This window comes from Mastomys coucha, unplaced genomic scaffold (genome assembly GCF_008632895.1).
Source record: "Mastomys coucha isolate ucsf_1 unplaced genomic scaffold, UCSF_Mcou_1 pScaffold1, whole genome shotgun sequence".
Classification (NCBI taxonomy): Eukaryota; Metazoa; Chordata; class Mammalia; order Rodentia; family Muridae; genus Mastomys; species Mastomys coucha.
This window is the reverse complement of record NW_022196891.1, coordinates 84,114,972-84,134,980: the sequence shown is the minus strand read 5'-3', so window position 1 is coordinate 84,134,980 and position 20,009 is coordinate 84,114,972. Positions and strand designations below refer to the sequence as shown.

The 20,009-nt window shown below is 41.8% G+C and overlaps 1 protein-coding gene across 4 annotated transcripts in view; it reads left to right on the top strand.

Annotated features, from left to right (window-relative positions):
• Spata17 (spermatogenesis associated 17) overlaps nt 1-20,009 on the top strand; it is a 229,704-nt gene that overhangs the window by 143,840 nt on the left and 65,855 nt on the right. For all 4 annotated transcript variants that reach the window (XM_031338137.1, XM_031338127.1, XM_031338146.1 and 1 more), the window contains one exon: nt 465-600. In XM_031338137.1, the coding sequence (XP_031193997.1) occupies nt 465-600 (136 nt within the window). The remainder of the gene's footprint in view (nt 1-464; nt 601-20,009) is intronic.

The following is a 20,009-nucleotide window of genomic DNA, read 5'->3' as shown; positions in this document are numbered from 1 at the left end:
GGCAGAGCTGAGCAGGGCTGGGCTGGCTCCAAAGCACTGTCATTCACACTTGACCAAATATGCCATCCCTTGGGGTGTGACGTGAGCTTTGATTTCAGAAACTGATTTCAATAAGAACTACCTGTACTGCTGTAATGTTTGTTTTGCTTTCTGTACTTTTGAGATTTATACAATTTTACAATGCCATTTTGTTTATAATATAAATTTTGAAAAACCTGGCACCTTCAAATTGTTGATTGGATACTCAGCCTCATTATATACTTAAAACTCACAAAAATCCCATTAGAAGACTTTGAATGTCTTCATCACTAAACAAATAGGAAGGGAAGGGTCCCAGAAGCCAGCGCTGGTCACAGCAGCCAGGGTCGAAGCAGAGGCAAGAGCTCGGCTCCCAACCCCTTGTTTTCTTTGCAGCAGCTGTTTCTGGACATCTAATTGTGAATGTTGCCCTACTGTCTTTTCAGGTTTTTGCCATTTTCTTCCTACCATAAAAAGGAGAAGTACATTCCAATGATACACTCGTCGAGCGTGTATAATTCTGACTCTTATGGACAGAAGCACTTTCGCAGTCAAGACCCTAAGAAGTGGATCTCTGTCAAGGTGGGTCCATGGTGTGGTAGAAAGGGTGCTCCTTCAAATGGCTAAGGTGGGTGCTCCTTCAAATGGCTAAGGTGGGTGCTCCTTCAAATGGCTAAGGCGGTGCTCCTTTAAATGGTTAAGGCAGACAGCAATGACAGCATTAGGACCTACCACCACTTGTAAAAGGCTGAAGATGGATACTGACAATAGTAGATTCGATTGTTCTCAGTACAGCTGTGACCGTCATAGTTATGAACATATTTGACCTGTGTCCATGAGAGATTTGCTTTAGTTCTTTGCATTACTGTGTTCTTAATGTATGTCTTATGGTGATAAACCCTGTAATCAATAATGAGGATCACTGACTTTGTCAGATGATCAGGTTGGAGTTTGAATGTGAAGACCTAGTGTAGAATGGACAATGGACCATGGAGGCCAGCTGTTGCCTGCTCTTGATCTCTGTGCATACGTACCTATGTGTGCAGGGAAGGAGATGTGTGATTGGCATAAAACTGTGACTTTAGCACATATACACATGCGCTGTGCATATTGGTATACGTGTAGAACAGGTAGGTTTTAGAGGCATCCATCTATAAGGTGTATCTTTGTCCTTGCTGCCATAACGAGTTCCCCTGTTTTGTTCAAGTGAACAAAATTAACAAAGTTGGAAGTGTCACATTAGCTGACTTCAAAAGATAGTCATTGCTATAGTAATCAAAACAGCACATGTGGTCCGGGCATCCAGAGGCACACACTGACTGATGGCATAGGAGAGAAGGTGCGAAACTATGTCCGCATGTGTATGCCGAGTGGATGCTCAACAGTGATGCCAAATACACAAGCACAGCTGGCTCAGCAGACAGTGCTGGGAAGATGGACACTCTGATGCAGAAAACGGAGACTGGATCTTCACTTCTCACCATACGAAGACATAAACTCAAAACACATTCGACATTTTAACATAAATCTTGAAACGATTAGAGGAAACAGAGAAAAACCTTTGATAGTGGGCTTGACCACGCTCTCTGGATACGCCCCTAGAAACATCAGTAGCAGAAGCAATGGATGAGGCCATGTCAAGCTAAAGCGCTTGGATATCAGAACCACTGACCAGTAGAGAGAAAAACGCCACTGACCAGCAGAGAGAGAGGCAGCAGTGGATGTGGAAGATACTTGGAACCACACATTGTAATAAGGGTCAATATCCAAAATGTGTGAGCAGCTGGATGGACAGATATTTAACCTCCCTAAAATTATCACTAAAATTCAAATCAAAGCCATGACATATCATCTCATACCCGATAGAATAACAATTACCAAAACAAAAGCAAAAACAAAAAAAACAAAAACAAAAAAACAAAAAAACAAAAAAACAAAAAAACAAAAAACAGAAGAAAAATGTTGGCCAAGTTGTGAGCAAATGAAACCCTTGCACCATTTATGAAAGTGTAAGTTAAAATGGTGTTTGTGCTAGAGTTTGACCCAATAATCAGACATTTGAGCCTAAGTCCAAAAGGAGTGAAATTGTATGTCAAAGAGGTAAGTGGACACCATGTTCACTGCAATGTCATTCACAATAGCCAGGACACATGCATAAGGAAGTGGAGTGTACACATAGTACAATATTATTGTGCCATAAAAAGCAAAGACATGCTGTTATTCATGACAAGGATGAACCTGGAAGACATTAAGCCCAATGACAAAGGTCATGTACAAAAAGATAGGTTCTACCTACTACATGTGAGTTAGAAAGTCAACATCATAGTAGAGAATAGACTAGTGGGCCCAAGGACTTGGAGGTGGAGATGGGCTAAAGTCCCACTTCAAAGGCTCTGCTCTGTGGCTCTCTGCTAGGGGTGCCATGGGCATTTGGACATTGGGAGCAGTCATCCTACCCTTCTAATACTGTAGGAAACCTCTCTGTCCTGTCTACAGGAGCAGCAGCAGCAATAGTGGCTCCTGAGTTGCCTTTCAGGGTCATTCTTCCATTCTCTTGAAGAGCGATTGCCCAGTCTTGTAAAGTACAGGAAGCCCACAGCCTGCCTCTACCCTGTCTGCTTTCCTCACATTTAGTTCAAGGTCAGTGCCTTCGCTTCTCTAACCCCAGCTCTAGACTAGTCTTGAGCTAAAGGGCTGACCACATCCATGCTCCTTGCCATCTCTCGGAAACCTGTGTTGTCTCTGCTCTGTCGTGTCTCCCTGTAAGATGTGTTTCCTCACCTCAGCCCATCTTCATCTGTAATGTGAATATGGGATTCTGAGGGAGAGGGAGTAAATAATTTGAGCATGGAACAGGTACCTCTCCTATTTAACATTTTGATTTCTTATTGTTTGTTATTAGTTACATGAGGGCGTGCACATGCATGACACACACATGGATGCCAGAGGACAGCTTTCAGGACACTCTTCTCTCACTAGTCTAAGTTCTAGGAGTGGAAATTAGCTTGTAGGCTTGATGAGCCCTCCCCTCTATCCATGAGGTACCTTCACTGCTAAACTGTCACTATTAAGCCATTCTGTTTGAAGGTTCTCCAACACTACTAATTCCAGGTCTAAGATCTCTACACTGAAGTAAGTCATTTTCCCTAGGAACCGATTGGCAGACTGAGGTGTGGTTTAATTGTGTCATTTTATAAAATTCCACGATAAACCATTTTCTTGTCATTTCCACAATATGCAACCCTTCTGAACACAAACTAGATAGGGGCTTTAACTCCTTCATTTCCTGTTGTGTTTATAGATGTCATTTTCTAGTCAATGTAACTTTTCACAATGGTGCCTTTGCGCCATTTGGTTGAATCCATCCAGCACTTGTTCCCTGAGAGCCTAAGTGACTGCTCACACATTTGTCTCTGTCACAGTAGGAAAGGCCCTTGTGCAGTGTTCATTTCCTAGAGTCGAGCCGCTCTTCCCTTCAGAGCTCTGCCGCTGACTCCCTTAGTGGAGTCTGAAACATCATGCACTTCTGTGTCCATCTCAGTTAAACAACCTCATAGGAACAGAAAAACATTTGAATGAATACTTACTTGAGGGAGGATAACTTATTTTATTATTTTAGAAGTCTCATTAGAGACAATCTTTTATTCTTGAGAATTAAGTGAAGAAAGACTAGAGATTCAGTAAATGTTAATAAAACACTGCCTCCTAGCCCTGTGCAGACTGTAAGAAAGTCAAATGGACATCACCTCCCTTCCCCCCTGCTTAGCCTCCTTCCTTCCTCTCTCCCTTATCCCCCCCCCCCCCCCCCAGTCCCGTCTTTACTCTTCAAATGACTGTACTAACTAAACAGAGTAATCTTCTAGGAGGCCGAACGTAATCTCTGTCATGAATTAGTTGTTTAACTAATTGTTAAATCTTGGAGTTATTTTAAATATCTTATATTTTGACTTGATATTAAATAACTTGGGTAAGAATAAATTTAAGAGTAGGCTGTATGCTTTTTAAGCAGTGTATCTATGTGATTAACCTGGAACTCACCATGTAGATCAGTCTGATCTCAAACTTGCAGTGATCCCCCTGCATCTACTTCCAGGCTGTAGGAATTCCATGTGTGTGCCAATACGCACAGCAGTTAATTTCTTTTTAGAAAATATGACTTCTTAATCTTGAGAATTAGAGACCATAGCTTATTATGAGAGGGTTAAAGATAATCTTGGAAGACTAGAGTTGTTAGGTTCAAAATGCAGAAGAATAAAATGGCAAATATCAAAATAGTCATCTGTAGGGAGGTTGGAGTATTTGCATGCGTTTAAGTGTACATTGATGGCTGAGGCTGTGCTGCGTTGAGGCTCTTACTTAGTATGTGAGAAGCCTGGGATTCAGTTTGCAGCATTGCGAAAGCAAGCAAAAGTGGCTTTAGTAATACAGTAGGCTGGTTTTAGCTAAGTACCCACCTCATCATTATGATGCTCTGCATGGACAACTGACTTCCTCTCCTGCCTTCTTTAAACAGAGAAGCTCCAGGTCTCAAGTGTCTAGTCAGCTAGCTGGGTTATAGGACACCAGGGGCAGAAAATCACGTGTACATTTAGTACTTTTCCAATTCATATAAATTCATTTCCTATTCATTTCATATAAACTCATTTCATATTCAAACAAACAATGTAATTACTTCCTTTTTTTCTTAATTCTCCATTAACTTTATACAAAAACTCACAAATTCAGTGAATGAAGGAACATAATACTGTTTTTCCCTAAAAACCTGGAGCCGGTAATAATAAATATTTTTTTCTTTTGCATGTGTTTTTGTATGTAGCATGCTTGCATATATGGAGGCAGTTTTACATGTGTGTGGGCATCCAAAGCTGATATTAGGCGTCTTCCTTTCTTTGCTGTCTGCTCTGTCCTCTGAAGCTGAGTCTCTTACTGAACCAGGCGTGTGTTGGTTCTGGCCAGTCCAACTAACCAGCTTTCCCCAGGGAGTGTCTGTTGGCACCGGGCGATAGGTGGTTGCCAAGCATGCCAGGCCAGACTCCTGTCCTCATGATTACTTGACAAGTGCTTTACCCGCTGAGCCATTCCCCCAACCATATTGCTTAAAAAGTGAAAATAATGAAATAATTTATAAGTCATGCAAATTATCTGTATTTCTTCAGTCTACTTGTGAACAAAATTAAGCCACCGAGTTTTAACTCGTGTTTTAAGTGATCAGATTTTGGAGAGGAGGTAAGCACTTTTAAGTATTATAATTCTCCATAGTGCTGATCTCGGAATACATGTGAGCTAAGGAACTCCTGGTCAGTTGGTGTTCATGTCATCTGTGTGGGGAGCTCCGCGTCTGACAGTCAAGAGTTCCGCACGCTCAAAACATCTTTTGTTTGTCAAAATATCCGTGTTCATGTTTACTGAAAAAGAAGTGAGCATCTCTGTCCTCTATCTGAATTGGAATAAGCTTCCATGTTCCAAGGTTTGTGTTGCTAGCTCCTGTCTCATCTGCCTGGTTCTGGTTACAGCTGAATTATGGCAGCAGACCTCCCTCTGCTTCATCTGCGCATGCGCTTGCCCCGCCCCGCCATGATTGCATACATTACAAAGCACAGAAATATCCAGCACTCCAAAGAATTAATTTAGAGAACTAAGCATATTGCACAGAACATAAAGCTGACCTTCCTCATCTACGCTTTGGGAATGCAGTAGGATAGGGAACACATCACAGACTTAATGTGCCACATCGCCTTCTGTAGGAACTTGGGTGGGACTGTGAGTGCTTGCGCACTGCACCCAGAGATTGAATCTGCTTCCACCAGCATCCTGATGATAATGAACATTCAGCTTAACGACCGTGATTGCGATGATCATAATTGAGGTGCAAGTGCTGTGTGCGGGTCGTCACAGTCGAGCTGCGCGGTGTCCAGTGCTCCTCGGCTGGGACAGTTGTGCTCGCACGCACCGATTGGGATAAAATATGCCTTTCTATAGGCCAGCGTTGTAGAATTTCAGAATCTTTCTGTGCATGCTGATCAATGATTAAACACTTGCTGAACAATGGCCCTTCACAGTTGTTTGTTTGGTGCGGTTTCATGTCATTAGGAAATGGAAACAGTGAAATAATTAGGTGTAATTGAAAGAGAATATCTTGCTCATGAGCTGGTCTTAAATAACCATATATATGGTGATACATACATACATACACACACACACACACACACACACACACACACACATATATATATATATATATATATATATATATATATGTATTTCTTCTCTCTTTCTCTTACCTTCTCTCCTCCCCTCCCTCCCTCCTCTCTGTCCCCTCTCCCCTTTCCTTTCCATAACTCCAGCTCAGAGGTTGGACCCTGACCACCCTTTTGAAGTCTCCCCAAGCTTGCGTACGTTTCAGGACAAGTATATAATGATATTTTTATATAAATCCTGGCATTTCTGTAGAGATTTGTTTCTCTGTTCTGCATTTAAGAAAATGAAGCAGCAGGACCAAACATTTCCTTGTGTAAAGATAATAGTCTACCACAGAGCAGTGTGTGTGTGTGAGACAGGCGTGCGTATGTTTGAGCTTGCTCTACCTCTCAATCACTGTTTTCTTTTGGATCAGTTTGTGGTTCTCTTTATGAAATTTCAGAGTTTATGATTTGACTTTTTAGATGTAAATAAGAATAGCATGTGCAATCATATATATCCAGAATTTCTGAAAACCTTTGTTTGTTCCCCTTGTACTAGCTTGTGGTCACTAGCCCACATGTTCACTTCGAATCTCATCCTAATGTGCTTGGTCTGAGCGATGAACAGATACACTGGAGTGTGATTTTGCAAAGAAGCGTGGTCATCCACTTGAATAGACACTTTGTACACAACCCACTGTCCCAAACTGGACAATGTCTGCATCCTCTTATCGGTAACTGTGGGGTCTTGGAGAGATGGTGCTGAACATTTGTTCCTGAGACCTGTAGAATGTACACCACCCATGTGAAACACACACCCAGATGTTCTGCCCCATGGAGGGCAGAGTCTGATTGACACCTTGAAGTTTCGTAGCTTTTACCCATAACATTTTCTATCTGAGGTTTCAGTGTGACGTGATCAGTGAGCTCTAAAAAAAAAATTCCCTTTGGAGTTTTAAAGTCTACAAACCATTGACGTGTCCAGTCTTTACTGCATTTTGTTAAGCTAAAATAACAAGAGTTAAACTCATCATCTAATAGGCTCATAGGGTGTCTACCTCTGCCCTGCTCTGTGACTGAACACCTAACCGCAAATCTTCTACATTTTAAAGGCTCTGGTTGGCTTGTGTGTGTGTGTGTGTGTGTGTGTGTGTGTGTGTGTGTGTGTGTGTGTGTGGTGATGTTGGAAAAGAGGCAGAGAGCTCATGGAATGGCCCCTATGCCTATGTATGTCCTCAGAAGTGTGGGCATCTCTTAACTTTTTTCTGTGAGATGCTGGTTATTTAACTTGTTGAAGGATCAGGTTTTCGTGAGACTCTAAAGCAGCATGAAGATTTCTTAAAAGCAAAACCTAAACAAAACAACCCCCCCCCCCAAATGTAGAGCTAGCATTAAATGTCTGTACCACTCTTGAAGTAAGCTAGGTCAGCAAACCACAGAAATGCTTGTGACCTGTGCTTGTTGCATTGACGCTCATAGCACATACGCTATGGAGCCAGCTTATATGCCCACCAACAGACAGACAAGTAAAGACAATGTGAAGCAGGTGCATGCCCGCGCACGCACACGCACGCACACACACACACACACACACACACACACACGCCTCTTATATGGACTATTATTTGTGTGTGTATGTGAACGCACACACGCATGCACACCTGTACACATAAGTGTTTGTGTATGTGTGTATTCACAGTGTATATGAGCAGAGAGAGAAGCAACCTAGAGAAGTCAGAAGAGGGAGTCAGATTCCCTGGAGCTGGAATTATGGATGTTTATGAATTGTCAAACATGAGTTCTAGAAACTGACTCCTGGTCCTCTGTGAGAGCACCAGGTGCCTTTCCTTAAGAGCTGAGCCATCACTCCCACCCAAGTCTTCCATTTGAACCACTTTAACGTTTTCTCTCTGACTTTTTCTATTTACTTCTTCATCTTATCTTCCTGTCTTAATTGTTTTTTCCTGCTTTCTTTAATGAGATCTATTAAATTGTCACTGAAATAAATTTAATTTTGGCCACATATATTGTACCCTTCATATCTGATTATGGAACTATCTTTGCCCTCAATTTTTTTTCTGGGTAAAATAAAAACACAACTTCTTGTGTTTTGTTTTTTAGATCCTCTAAGCATGTGATTTCTAAATATTGTGTGTTAAAATAGCTAATTGTTGTTTGACAAAATTTGATTTATTTTGCAGTGCCGTTGTTTCATGATGTTTTCAGCATGATGTGAGCTTTAATAAGGTTGCTAGTTTTGGTGTCCATTCTCTGGGCAAGGGTCCTAGGACAAGGCTTCGCGGTTTTGTCTTCCTGGTGGACTGTCTGTTCATGGCGTGGTGCTGGCATGGAGGAGGAGCTGCTATCTTTGGCTTCTACAAAGCCCCACCCCCACTTTAGTTCCTTCTTCATTTGATGACCAAAGGGAGATCTAGTTCTGTCCCTTCCTGTTTGACTTGGGCAGCCATGACACTTAGTGTGCCTTCACAGTTTTGTCTGCTCTCTCTGGAGGTGCTTGTCTGCATCTTCTGTGGCACTCCCCTCTTAAGTAGCTTTTTAAGCAGTCTTCCCCCTACTTTGCACACACCAAGGGGTGCATCAGTGGGGTACTTGACTCTATTAGAACATTTTATTTCTTTAGTTGTGGGTCACATTAAATGTGTTTTCTAATCCTCCTAGTGTGAGGGGGAATGTGTTGTGTCTACTTTCCCTTCTGCTCCTTGTGATTAGCTGAATGGAGGGATTGATGCATAGAGACATTTGGATTTAGCTTTCTATTAGGATTGGGATATTTTTCCCTTAGGGTCAGCTAAAAATCCTTGAAAATCATGTTAATGGCAAGTTTGCACAGTGACTTGACGAATCTTTATTGAGCACATTGTATGGATCTGACTCAGGCTAGGAGTCAAGGATGTAACCTTGAGCAAAAGCGAAGAGAGCCTCTGCTCCCACTGAGCAGACGGTTTATGAGGAATAATGGACATTCATCATTGCTCAAAATACCGTAATGGGAAAGCCATAGGTCTGCAGGACTGTAGAGCAAGGAATCAGGGTTGGCAGGGGAAGGGAGGGTGTGCCCAAGACAGTGGTGCTGCTGGTAAAACATGAAGGAGTATTAGCAAAACAAGATTATTCTGTCTCCTCCTCCCTCCATACCTTCCCCCTGTCTGTCTGTCTGTCTGTGTGTTTAGTGTGTTGTGTGTTTAGTTTGTGTATGTCTGATTTTGTGTGTGTGTGTGTGTGTGTGTGTGTGTGTGTGTGTTTAGCAAGTGATCAGATAAGAGAGTAGAAGGTCTCTACAGAGCTCTGGGATTACAGAGAACATGCACTTTCAACTCTCAGAGAACATATGCCTTTACATTTCAAGGAACTGAAAGGAGGCCCTTAGGGTTGGAGATGAGTGTGTAAATGTGTGTGTATTGGGTACTGAGAGAGGGTTCATTGATAGAGTGCTTGCCATGCAAACATGAGGACCTGACCTCCCACATAGAAACAAGGTACAATGGTGTGTACCCATAATCCCAGTGTCAGCGAGGTAGAGGCTAAAGGAACTGTGTGGCTTGCTGAGAAGTCCATCTAGCCCAACTGGGAAGCCCCAGGTTCAGTAAGAGACCCCGTTGAGAGAAAAAGAGAGAGAGAGAGAGAGGAAGGAGGAGGAGGAGAGAGAGAGAAGGAGGAGGAGGAAAGAGAGACCATACACACACACACACACACACACACACACACACACACACAGAGAGAGAGAGAGAGAGAGAGAGAGAGAGAGAGAGAGAGAGAGAGAGGAGAGAGAGAGACCAGACAGACAGGCAGACAGAGAGTAAATATATTGGATTCAGGAATCTTATTGTTAAACCTATAGATGAACTCTAGTATAAAATTAGACTTTGGTTTTTATACTGGGCGATTTGCAAGGTTTTCAAGCAACATTGAAAAGATGAGATTTATATTTTCAGAAGTGTTGATAATTACTTTTATAGAGGTCAAAATAAAAGGAGAAGGGACCAATTAGAAACTGGTTGTGGTAGTGCAAGCCTTTAATCCCAACACTCAGCAGGCAGAGGCAGGCAGATCTCTGTGAATTCAAGTCTAGTCTGAGTTCCAGGAAAGGCAGGGCTACACAGAGAAGCCCTGTCTCCAAAGGAGAAAAAAGAAGGAAGAAGAGAAAGAAAGAAAGAAAGAAAGAAAGAAAGAAAGAAAGAAAGAAGAAAGAAAAGAAAGAAAGGAAGGAAGGAAGGAAGGAAGGAAGGAAGGAAGAAAGATATACTAAGAGTAAAAGTAATTATTATGCTAAAATTTGCTAATCTCCTGTCCTTTTCCATGAAAGGAAGCCTGATTAAGGGCAAAGGTAGTCACTGGGAGAGAAGGAGGAACCCAGCTTGGGGACCAGCAGAGAGAGTAGATCATCAGTGTCTGTCCTGTTCGTGTCTGTGATGACTTTGACTCAACCCATTGGAGATGTCACAGAGATGGCTGAACACTGAGTTCTTGTACAGACAGTCTTAACCAGAGCTGCAAAACTGAGCAAATTACTTCATAAAAATCATAAACTAATAAAGGTTAAGGAGAGAGGGAAGATAGGAGACATTTTAAGGAATGCCAATATTTGTGGCCACTGGAAGTAGGGAGCCCCTTAAAGGAGATGTGTTAACATGTGAGAAAAATCAAGGGAACGGTGTTATTAAAGAAGTCAAGGTGAGAAACTGTGGCGTGATGTGCCATGTCAGAAGATGCCAATGAGTCACGTCAGATGAGTGCAGAACATGCCTGCTGCAGGTCACTGGTCTCTTAGCGAGACCTGATTTAATGATGGTGTGGAGACTAACTAACGAGACAGAAGTCACTACAGTGTGGAGACTGACCACTAACCCAGAGAAGTCACTCAGGAGTGATAGGAACAGAGAAGATATTGCAAGTAGAAAGAGACCCACAGCTGTGAAGAACATTGAAGTAAAATACTTTCATTTTGTTTTTAAAATGAAAAACATTTGGCCATGAATAAATTATGTCATGCTAGATTCATATGACTTAACCAATTGTCTGCGTTTTAAAATTATATTTACCTTTTAATTTTATCTTTTTAAAGTTTTATAATGTTAGTGTTAAAGACATTACAGGTGTTGACATTACTTTCTTATTAAATGTACTCAGCGAGCTATTTGTGAAAGGCTACCTCGCAACCATTGGGTTATTCAGTGAGACTAACCTTCCTCTTACATCATGCCTGAGCTGGAGAACGTGTTCCCTTGATGATGATTGCAGGCTCTGAAGCACAAATGGATCCTGAAAAGAGAATGTGGATGGCACCTCTTTTTTGGGAGGTGGGTGGGTATTTTCTTTATTTTCATTTCAAATGTTAGCCCCTTTCCTGGTTTCCTCCCTCCTGCAAACCCCCTATCCCATCTTCCCTCTGCCTGCTTCTATGAGGGTGTTCACCCACCCACCCACCCACCTACTCCCATCTCCCCACCCTAGAGTCCCCTACACTGGTACATCTATCAAGCCTTCATAGGACCAAGGACCTCTCCTCCCATTGATGCCTGATGAGGCCGTCCTCTGTTACATATGCAGCTGGAGCCATGTGTACTCCTTGGTTGGTGGCTTAGTCCCTGGGAGCTCTGGGGGGGACTGGTTGGTTGATATTGTTGTGCTTCCTATGGGGCTGAAAACCCTTTCAGCTCCTTCAGTTCTTTCTCTAACTCCTCTATTGGGGATCCTGCCCTCAGTCCAATGGTTGGCTGCGAGCATCCAGGCTTTGTCAGGGCCTCTCAGGAGACAGCTGTATCAGGCTCCTTTCAGCACGCACTTCTTTGCATCCACAATAGTGTAGGGATTTGGTGACTGTATATGGGATGGATCCCCAGGTGGGACAGTCTCTGGATGGCCTTTCCTTTAGATGGCACTTTTTAAGGCATTAGCGTGTGGAGCCCCACTGCTGTCCGTCTGTGCACTGTCTCACTTTCCCTACTTCTGCCTTGTATCCTGCCTCAAGTGAGCATTAGAGAGCAGGGCACAGGTCTTCTCTTACTCTCCTGTCTTTCCTTAGACACATCCAACACAGAACGTCCTCCCTGACACCTCTCTGCTCAATTCCTCCAGCCCAAGAGTCCTCTCCACACCACACACGAGGGGTTTCTCTCCATTCCTTCCTTCAGAAGGCCTCTCCTAGCCCTGTGTGGAGTACTCAGTGGAGTAGAGACAAGAGGACCTTGTGTAGGTTGGCACCAGTCTCATCCACAGAGTGAGCTCCAGGATGGCCAGGCTGAGCTGCATAACAACACTGTCTCAAAAGCAAGCACAGGATAAGCCCTCTCAGTCCTCCTCAGACACATCCTTTACTAGTGAGTTTAACTGCTTCTCAAACACCAAGCCTGCCCTGGGGTTTCTTATGATAACGAGAAGGCCATTGCATTCAGTTAATGTCTTCATTATTTTTATCCCATCTCCATGTGATTTTGAAAGAGTGTGTTTGCTATTAGAAGAATGAAGGTTAGCAAGCCTCTCCATGTTTCTCTGCGTCTTACCAACCCAGGGCCATGGATGACACTGACGTGTGCTATGCCAGGAGTGAAGAACAGTTTACATCTACCGTGTATTTTTTCCTACATCTTGAAGATTTATTTTTATCTTATACACATTGATGTTTTGTGGGCAGGTGTGTGTGTGTGCCACATTGGGTGACTGGTGTTCATAGAGCCTAGGAGACACTGGAACCCTCACACTGGAGTTACAGGTAGTTCTGAGTTACAGTATGGCTGCTGGAAATTGAGCTTGAATTGAATTGAATTGAAGAGAGAGAGAGGATCTCGGCAAGTGCTCTTACCACTGAGCTATCTCTCCAGCTTCCCCTTCCTGGATCTTTCCATCACGGTGTGGTACCTTCAGAAAATCACTTCTAGTTGTCCTCATCTTTTGGAGAAACTCATTTATGTTGCTTAAAGCCTAGAAACAGTGTAAGTGTATTTTCTTGAAAATACGATTTTTGGAAAGATAAATTTTGAAACTATGCCAGCCTGAACCTGAAGCTCTGTTTACTGATCTCTGTGGGGGTTCTGAAATAATATATATTGTTTTGTTAAATGAATTCAGAAATCATCAGTCATCTTAGCTCTGACATTTAATGCACATAAATAATATCCAAAGGGTGGAAGCAATCTCATCTGCAAGTTCTAATAGACTTTATCGTTCTGAGGGCATGACTGAGGAAGTCTCCAATCTATGCCCAATATAAACAAGATTTATAAAAGAAATGTTCATGTTTGTGCTCGCTGCCAAATCTCAAAGGCAGTGAGATCTCTAATAGTATGCCCAAAAGATGACAAGGGGGCTGCACATGGTTAGCTATGTCTACTCATAACACATATAGTCTGTCTTTTGTCCTACACTCTTCCTGATAGAATTCCTTGTGCTGCTCCGGCTGCCCCTGTGGACTCACCTGCTCACAGTGAGGAAGGGCCTGGAGCTGCTGAGCTGCTCACTCAGACCAGGGGACTTGAAGGTTCACCTCTGAAGCCTTTGGTAGTTCATGAAGTAAACCCCCCTGCCGAGCACAGCTGCCACGTTGGACGAAGCTCTGGCTTAGCAGCATTTCAGCCGTCAGTGACAGCTCTGGGGTCTCGTGCTTAATGTCATGCCAACATAAAATACATTTCAAGAAAGCCATCTCTGCTAAAGTGGATCAGCCTCTGCACTGTAACTGTGACTTCTGTTTCAGAGGAACGACACTTTCCAATTTGACCCATCTTCCCGATATGTTTTAGAAATGAATTTCATCCTTGTCACTATGTGTTATGACCTCATAGGGGTTGACAGTCTAGTTGCGTTTGTGCTTTAAATGCTATAGACAGAACTTGGTTCCCTTCAGAACACATTAGCTGAAAAGTACCGGCTCTGTGTCCTCAGACCTCATCGCCTTGCCCTGTTAAGCTCATGGTGTTTTCCAGAACTAAAGCAAACCTAGATTCCTACAGGAAAGGTACCGCAAGGAAACAGCAAGCGTGAAGCTCTACTGTGTCATTATTTACTACATGAGAGTTCTTAAGAGGGATACAAGACAGATAATCCATGACAAGTGTTGCATGCGGTGATGGCTGTTCTGAGTTGTCAACCTGGCTACAACTAGAATTGACCAAAACCAAAGAGGCTGCTGATACACCTGGGAGGGCGTTTTTCTTAATTAAGCCGCTTGAAGCAGGAAGACCTACTTTTAGTGCAGATCTTTTGAGGTGGGAAGAGACACCTTTAATTTGAGTCTTCTCGTGGAGCCTGGATAAGAAGAAAGCTTTGGCTCCTTGCCTGCTTTCTGTGCTCTCATTGGCATTGGCTCTCTGGGTCCTGGCACAGACTGAAGACACTCTGGGATAGTCAGCCTTGATCTCACTGGCATTAGATCTCTGGGATCCTGGCACAGACTGAAGACACTCTGGGATAGTCAGTCTTGATCTCACTGGCATTAGATCTCTGGATCCTGGCACAGACTGAAGACACTCTGGGATAGTCAGCCTTGTTCTCACTGGCATTAGATCTCTGGGATCCTGGTGCAAACTGAAGACACTCTGAGATAGTCAGCCTTGTAGACTGAACAACTACTGGATTCTTGAACCTTCTGTTGGTAGACAGCCATTGTTGAATTAGCTGGACTGTTAGCAATCCATTTTAATAAATCCTCTTTATATTTATCTATATGTCTATATATATGTTCATTCTATAAGTTCTGTTCCTCCAGAAAACCCTTGAAAATGTGTGTGCCTCTGGGCTCCAGTCTTTGTATTCAATACATGTCTGTCTCTACAGACTCAGTAGTCTACTTATACAAATCAAAGTGCTATCTCTCTCTTGTCATTATTTCTAAGGAACCTGCTTGACTACCTCCTAACTTGTCCTTATGAGAGTGAAAAGTTGGTATAAGTGTAGAATAGCCATCTGTCTTCAGTTTAATTTACACACATTCTTTTCTTTCTTTTTTAAAATTTTTCTTTTTCTTTATTTTATTTTATTTACATTTCAAATGATATCTCCTTTCCCAGTTTCCCCTCCCCCCCCCCAAAAAAAAACCAACAAAGAAAAATACCCTATTCCCTCCCCCATCCCCCTGCTCACTACCCCACCCTATCTTGCTTCCTGGCTTTAGCATTCCCTTACACTGGGGCATAGAGCTTCACAGGACCAAGGGCCTCTCTTCCCATTGATGACCGACTAGGCCAACCTCTGCTACATATGCAGCTGCAGCTATGAGTACCACCATGTGTACTCTTTGGTGGGTGGTTTAGTCCCTGGGAGCTCTGAGGGTACTAGTTAGTTCATATTGTTGTTCGTCCTAAGGGGCTGTAAACCCTTCAGCTCCTTGGGTCCTTTCTCTAGCTCCTTCATTGGGGACTCTGTGCTCAGTCCAATGGATGGCTGTGAGCCTCTACTTCTGCATTAGTTGGGCACTTGACAGAGCCTCTGAGGAGACAACTATATCAGGCTCCTGTCATCCAGCACTTGCTGGCATCCACAATAGTGTCTGGGCTTGGTGATTGTATATGGGAAGGATTCCCAGGTAGGGCATTCTCTGGATTGTCCTTCTTTCAGTTTCTGCTCCATAGTTTGTCTCTGCAACTCCTTCCATGGGTATTTGGTTCCCCCTTTTAAGAAGGAATGCACTGTCCACCATTTGGTCTTCCTTCTTCTTGAGTTCCTTGTGGTTTGTGGGTTGTTCTTCCTGTATTCCAAACTTCTGGGCTAATAACCACTTAACAGAGAGTGCATACCATGTGTGCTCTTTTGTGATTGGGTTACCTCACTCAGGATGATATTCTCTAGATCCTTCCATTTCCCTAAGAATTTCATGAATTCATTGTTTTTAATAGCTGAGTAGTACTCCATTGTGTAAATGTACCACATTTTCTGTATCCATTGCTCTGTTGAGGGACATCTGGGTTTTTTTCCAGCTTCTGGCTATTATAAATAAGGCTGCTATGAACATAGTGGAGCATGTGTCCTTATTACATGTTGGAGCATCTTTTGGGTATATGCCCAGGAGTGGTATAGCTGGGTCCTCCAGTAGTACTATGTCCAATTTCCTGAGGAACTGCCAAGCTGAGTTCAAGAGTGGTTGTACCACCTTGCAATCCCAGCAGCAATGGAGAAGTGTTCCTCTTTCTCCACAACCTCTCCAGCATCTGCTGTCACCTGGGTTTTTGATCTTAGCCATTCTGACTGGTGTGAGGTAGAATCTCAGGGTTGTTTTGATTTGCATTTCTCTGATGACTAATGATGTTGGACATTTCTTTAGGTGCTTCTCAGCCATTCAGTATTCCTTAGTTGAGAACTGTTTGTTTTGCTCTGTACCCCATTTTTAATAGGGTTATTTGTTTCTCTGGAGTCTAACTTCTTGAGTTCTTTGTATATATTGGATATTAGCCCTCTATAGGATATTGGATTGAAAAAGGTCTTTTCCCAGTCTGTTGCCTGCCATTTTGTCTTATTGACAGTATCTTTTGCCTTACAGAAGCTTTGCAATTTTATGAGGTCCCATTTGTCAATTCTTGATCATAGAGCATAAGCTATTGGTATTCTGTTCCAGAAATTTTCCCTTTTGCCCATGTGCTCGAGGCTCTTCCCCATTTTCTTTTCTATTAGTTCTAGTGTATCTGGCTTTATGTGGAGGTCCTTGATCCACTTGGACTTGAGCTTTGTACAAGGAGATAGGAATGGGTCGATTTTCATTCTTCGGCATTCTAACCACCATTTGATCCAGCACCAGTTTTTGTCTTTTTTCCACTGGGTGGTTTTAACTCCTTTGTCAAAGATCAAGTGACCATAGGTGTGTGGCTTCATTTCTGGGTCTTCAGTTATATTCCATTGATCTACCTGCCTGTCATTGTACCAATACCATGCAGTTTTTATCACAGTTGCTCTGTAGGACAGATTGAAGTCAGGGATAGTGATTCCTCCAGAAGTTCTTTTATTGTCGAGAATAGTTTTAGCCATCCTAGGTTTTTGGTTATTCCAGATGGATTTGCAAATTGCTTTCCAACTCTGTGAAGAATTGAGTTGGAATTTTCATGGGGATGGCATTGAATCTGTAGATTGTTTTTGGCAAGATGGCCATTTTTACTATATTAATCCTGCCAATCCATGAGCATTGGAGATCTTTCCATCTTCTGAGAACTTCTATTTCTTTCTTCAGAGACTTGACGTTTTTGTCATACAGATTTTTCACTTGCTTAGTTAGAGCCACTCCAAGGTATTTTATATTATTTGTGACTATTGTGAAGGGTGTTGTTTCCCTAATTTCTTTCTCTGCCTGTTTATCCTTTGCATAGAGGAAGGCCACTGACTTGCTTGAGTTAATTTTATAACCAGCTACTTTGCTGAAGTTATTTATTAGGTTTAGGAGTTCTCTGGTGGAATTTTGGGGTCATTTAAGTATATTATCATATCATCTGCAAATAGAGATAATTTGACTTCTTCCTTTCTAATTTGTATTCCTTTGATCTCCTTTTGTTGTCTAATTGCTCTGGCAATTGTCTAGTCCCTGATTTTAGTGGGATTGCTTCAAGTTTCTCTCCATTTAGTTTGATGTTGGTTATTGGTTTGCTGTATATTGCATTAACTATGTTTAGGTATGAGCCTTGAATTCTTGATCTTTGCAAGACTTTTATCATGAAGGAGTATTGGATTTTGTCAGATGCTTTCTCAGCATCTAATGAGATGATCATATGATTTTTTTTTCTTTGAGTTTGTTTATATAGTGGATTACACTGATGGATTTGGTATATTAAACTACCCCTGCATCCCTGGGATGAAGTCTATTTGATCATGATGGATGATCATTTTGATGTGTCCTTGGATTTGGTTTGCAAGAATTTTATTGAGTATCATTGCATCAATAATCATAATGGAAATTGGTCTGAAGTTTTCTTCCTTTGTTAGGTCTTTGTGTAATTGTGGCTTCATAGAATGAATTGGGTAGAGAACCTTCTGTTTCTATTTTGTGGAATAGTTTGAGGAATATTGTTATTAAATATTCTTTGAAGGACTGATAAAACTCTGCACTAAACCCATCCGGTCCTGTTTTTGTTGTTGTTGTTGTTGTTGTTGTTGGGAGACTATTAATAATTGTTTCTATTTCCTTAGGGGATATGGGACTGTTTAGATTGTTTATCTGACCTTGACTTAACTTTGGTACCTGGTATCTGTCTAGAAAACTGTCCATTTCCTCCAGGTTTTCCAGTTTTGTTGAGTATAGGCTTTTGTAGTAGGATCTCATGACTTTTTGGATTTCTTCAGTGTCTGTTGTTATGTCTCCCTTTTCATTTCTGATCTTGTTAATTAGGATACTGTCTCTGCCCTCTAGTTAGCCTGGCTAAGGGTTTATCTGTTTTGTTGATCTTCTCAAAGAACCAGATCCTGGTTTGGTTGATTCTTTGTATAGTTCTTTTTGTTTCCACTTGGTTGATTTCAGCCCTGAGTTTGATTATTTCCTGCTATCTACTCCTCTTGGGTGAATTTGCTTCTTTTTATCCTAGAGCTTTCAGATGTGCTGTCAAACTGCTAGTGTATGCTTTCTCTAGTTTCTTTTTGGAGGCACCCAGAGCTATGAGTTTTCCTCTTAGGACTGCTTTCATTGTGTATTGTAAGATTGGGTATGTTGTGGCTTCATTTTCATTAAACTCTAAAAAGTCTTTAATTTCTTTCTTTATTTCTTCCTTGACCAGGTTTTCATTGAGTAGAGTGTTGTTCAGCTTCCAAGTGTATGTGGGCATTCTACTGTTTATGCTGTTATTTGGAGGACCAGCCTTAGCCCATGGTGATCTGATAGGATGCAAGGAATTATTTCAATCTTCTTGTATCTGTTGAGGCCTGATTTGTGACTGTTTATATTTGGAGAAGGTACCATGAGGTGCTGAGAAGAAGGTATATCCTTTTGTTTTAGGATCAAATGTTCTATAGATACCTGTTAAATCCATTTATTTTATAACTTCTGTTAATTTCACTATGTCTCTGTTTAGTTTCTGTTTCCATGATCTGTCCATTGCAGAGAGTGAGGTGTTGAAGTTTTCAACTCTTATTGTGTGCTGTGTAATGTGTGCTTTGAGCTTTAGTAAAGTTTCTTTTATGAATGTAGATGCTCTTTAATTTGGAGCATAGAAGTTCAGAATTGAGAGTTCATCTTGGTAGATTTTACCTTTGATGAGTATGAAGTGTCCCTCCTTATCTTTTTTGATCACTTTAGGTTGAAAGTCAATTTTATTTGATATTAGAATGGATACTCCAGCTTGTTTCTTGGGGCCATTTGCTTGGGAAATTGTTTTCCATCCTTTTACTCTGAGGGAGTATCTGTCTTTGCCACTGAAGTGGGTTTCCTTCAAAAATTTTGTATGTGACAAAATTTTGGGTCCTGTTTACATATCCAGTCTATTAGTCAGTGTCTTTTTATTGGGAACTAGAGTCCATTGATATTAATAGATATTAAGAAAAAGTAATTGTTGCTTCCTGTTGTTTTTGTTGCTAGAGTTGGAATTCTATTCATATATCTATCTATCTTTTGGTTTTGTTGAAAGTTACTTTCCTGCTTTTTCTAGGATGTAGTTTCCCTCCTTGTGTTAGAGTTTTCCATTTATTATCCTTTAAAGGGCTGGATTTGTAGAAAGATATTGTGTAAATTTGGTTTTGTCATGGAATACTTTGGTTTCTCCATCTATAGTAATTGAGAGTGTTGCTGGGTATAGTAGTCTGGGCTGGCATTTGTGTTCTCTTGGGGTCTGTATGACATCAGTCCAGGATCTTCTGGCTTTCATAGTCTCTGGTGAGAAGTCTGGTGTAATT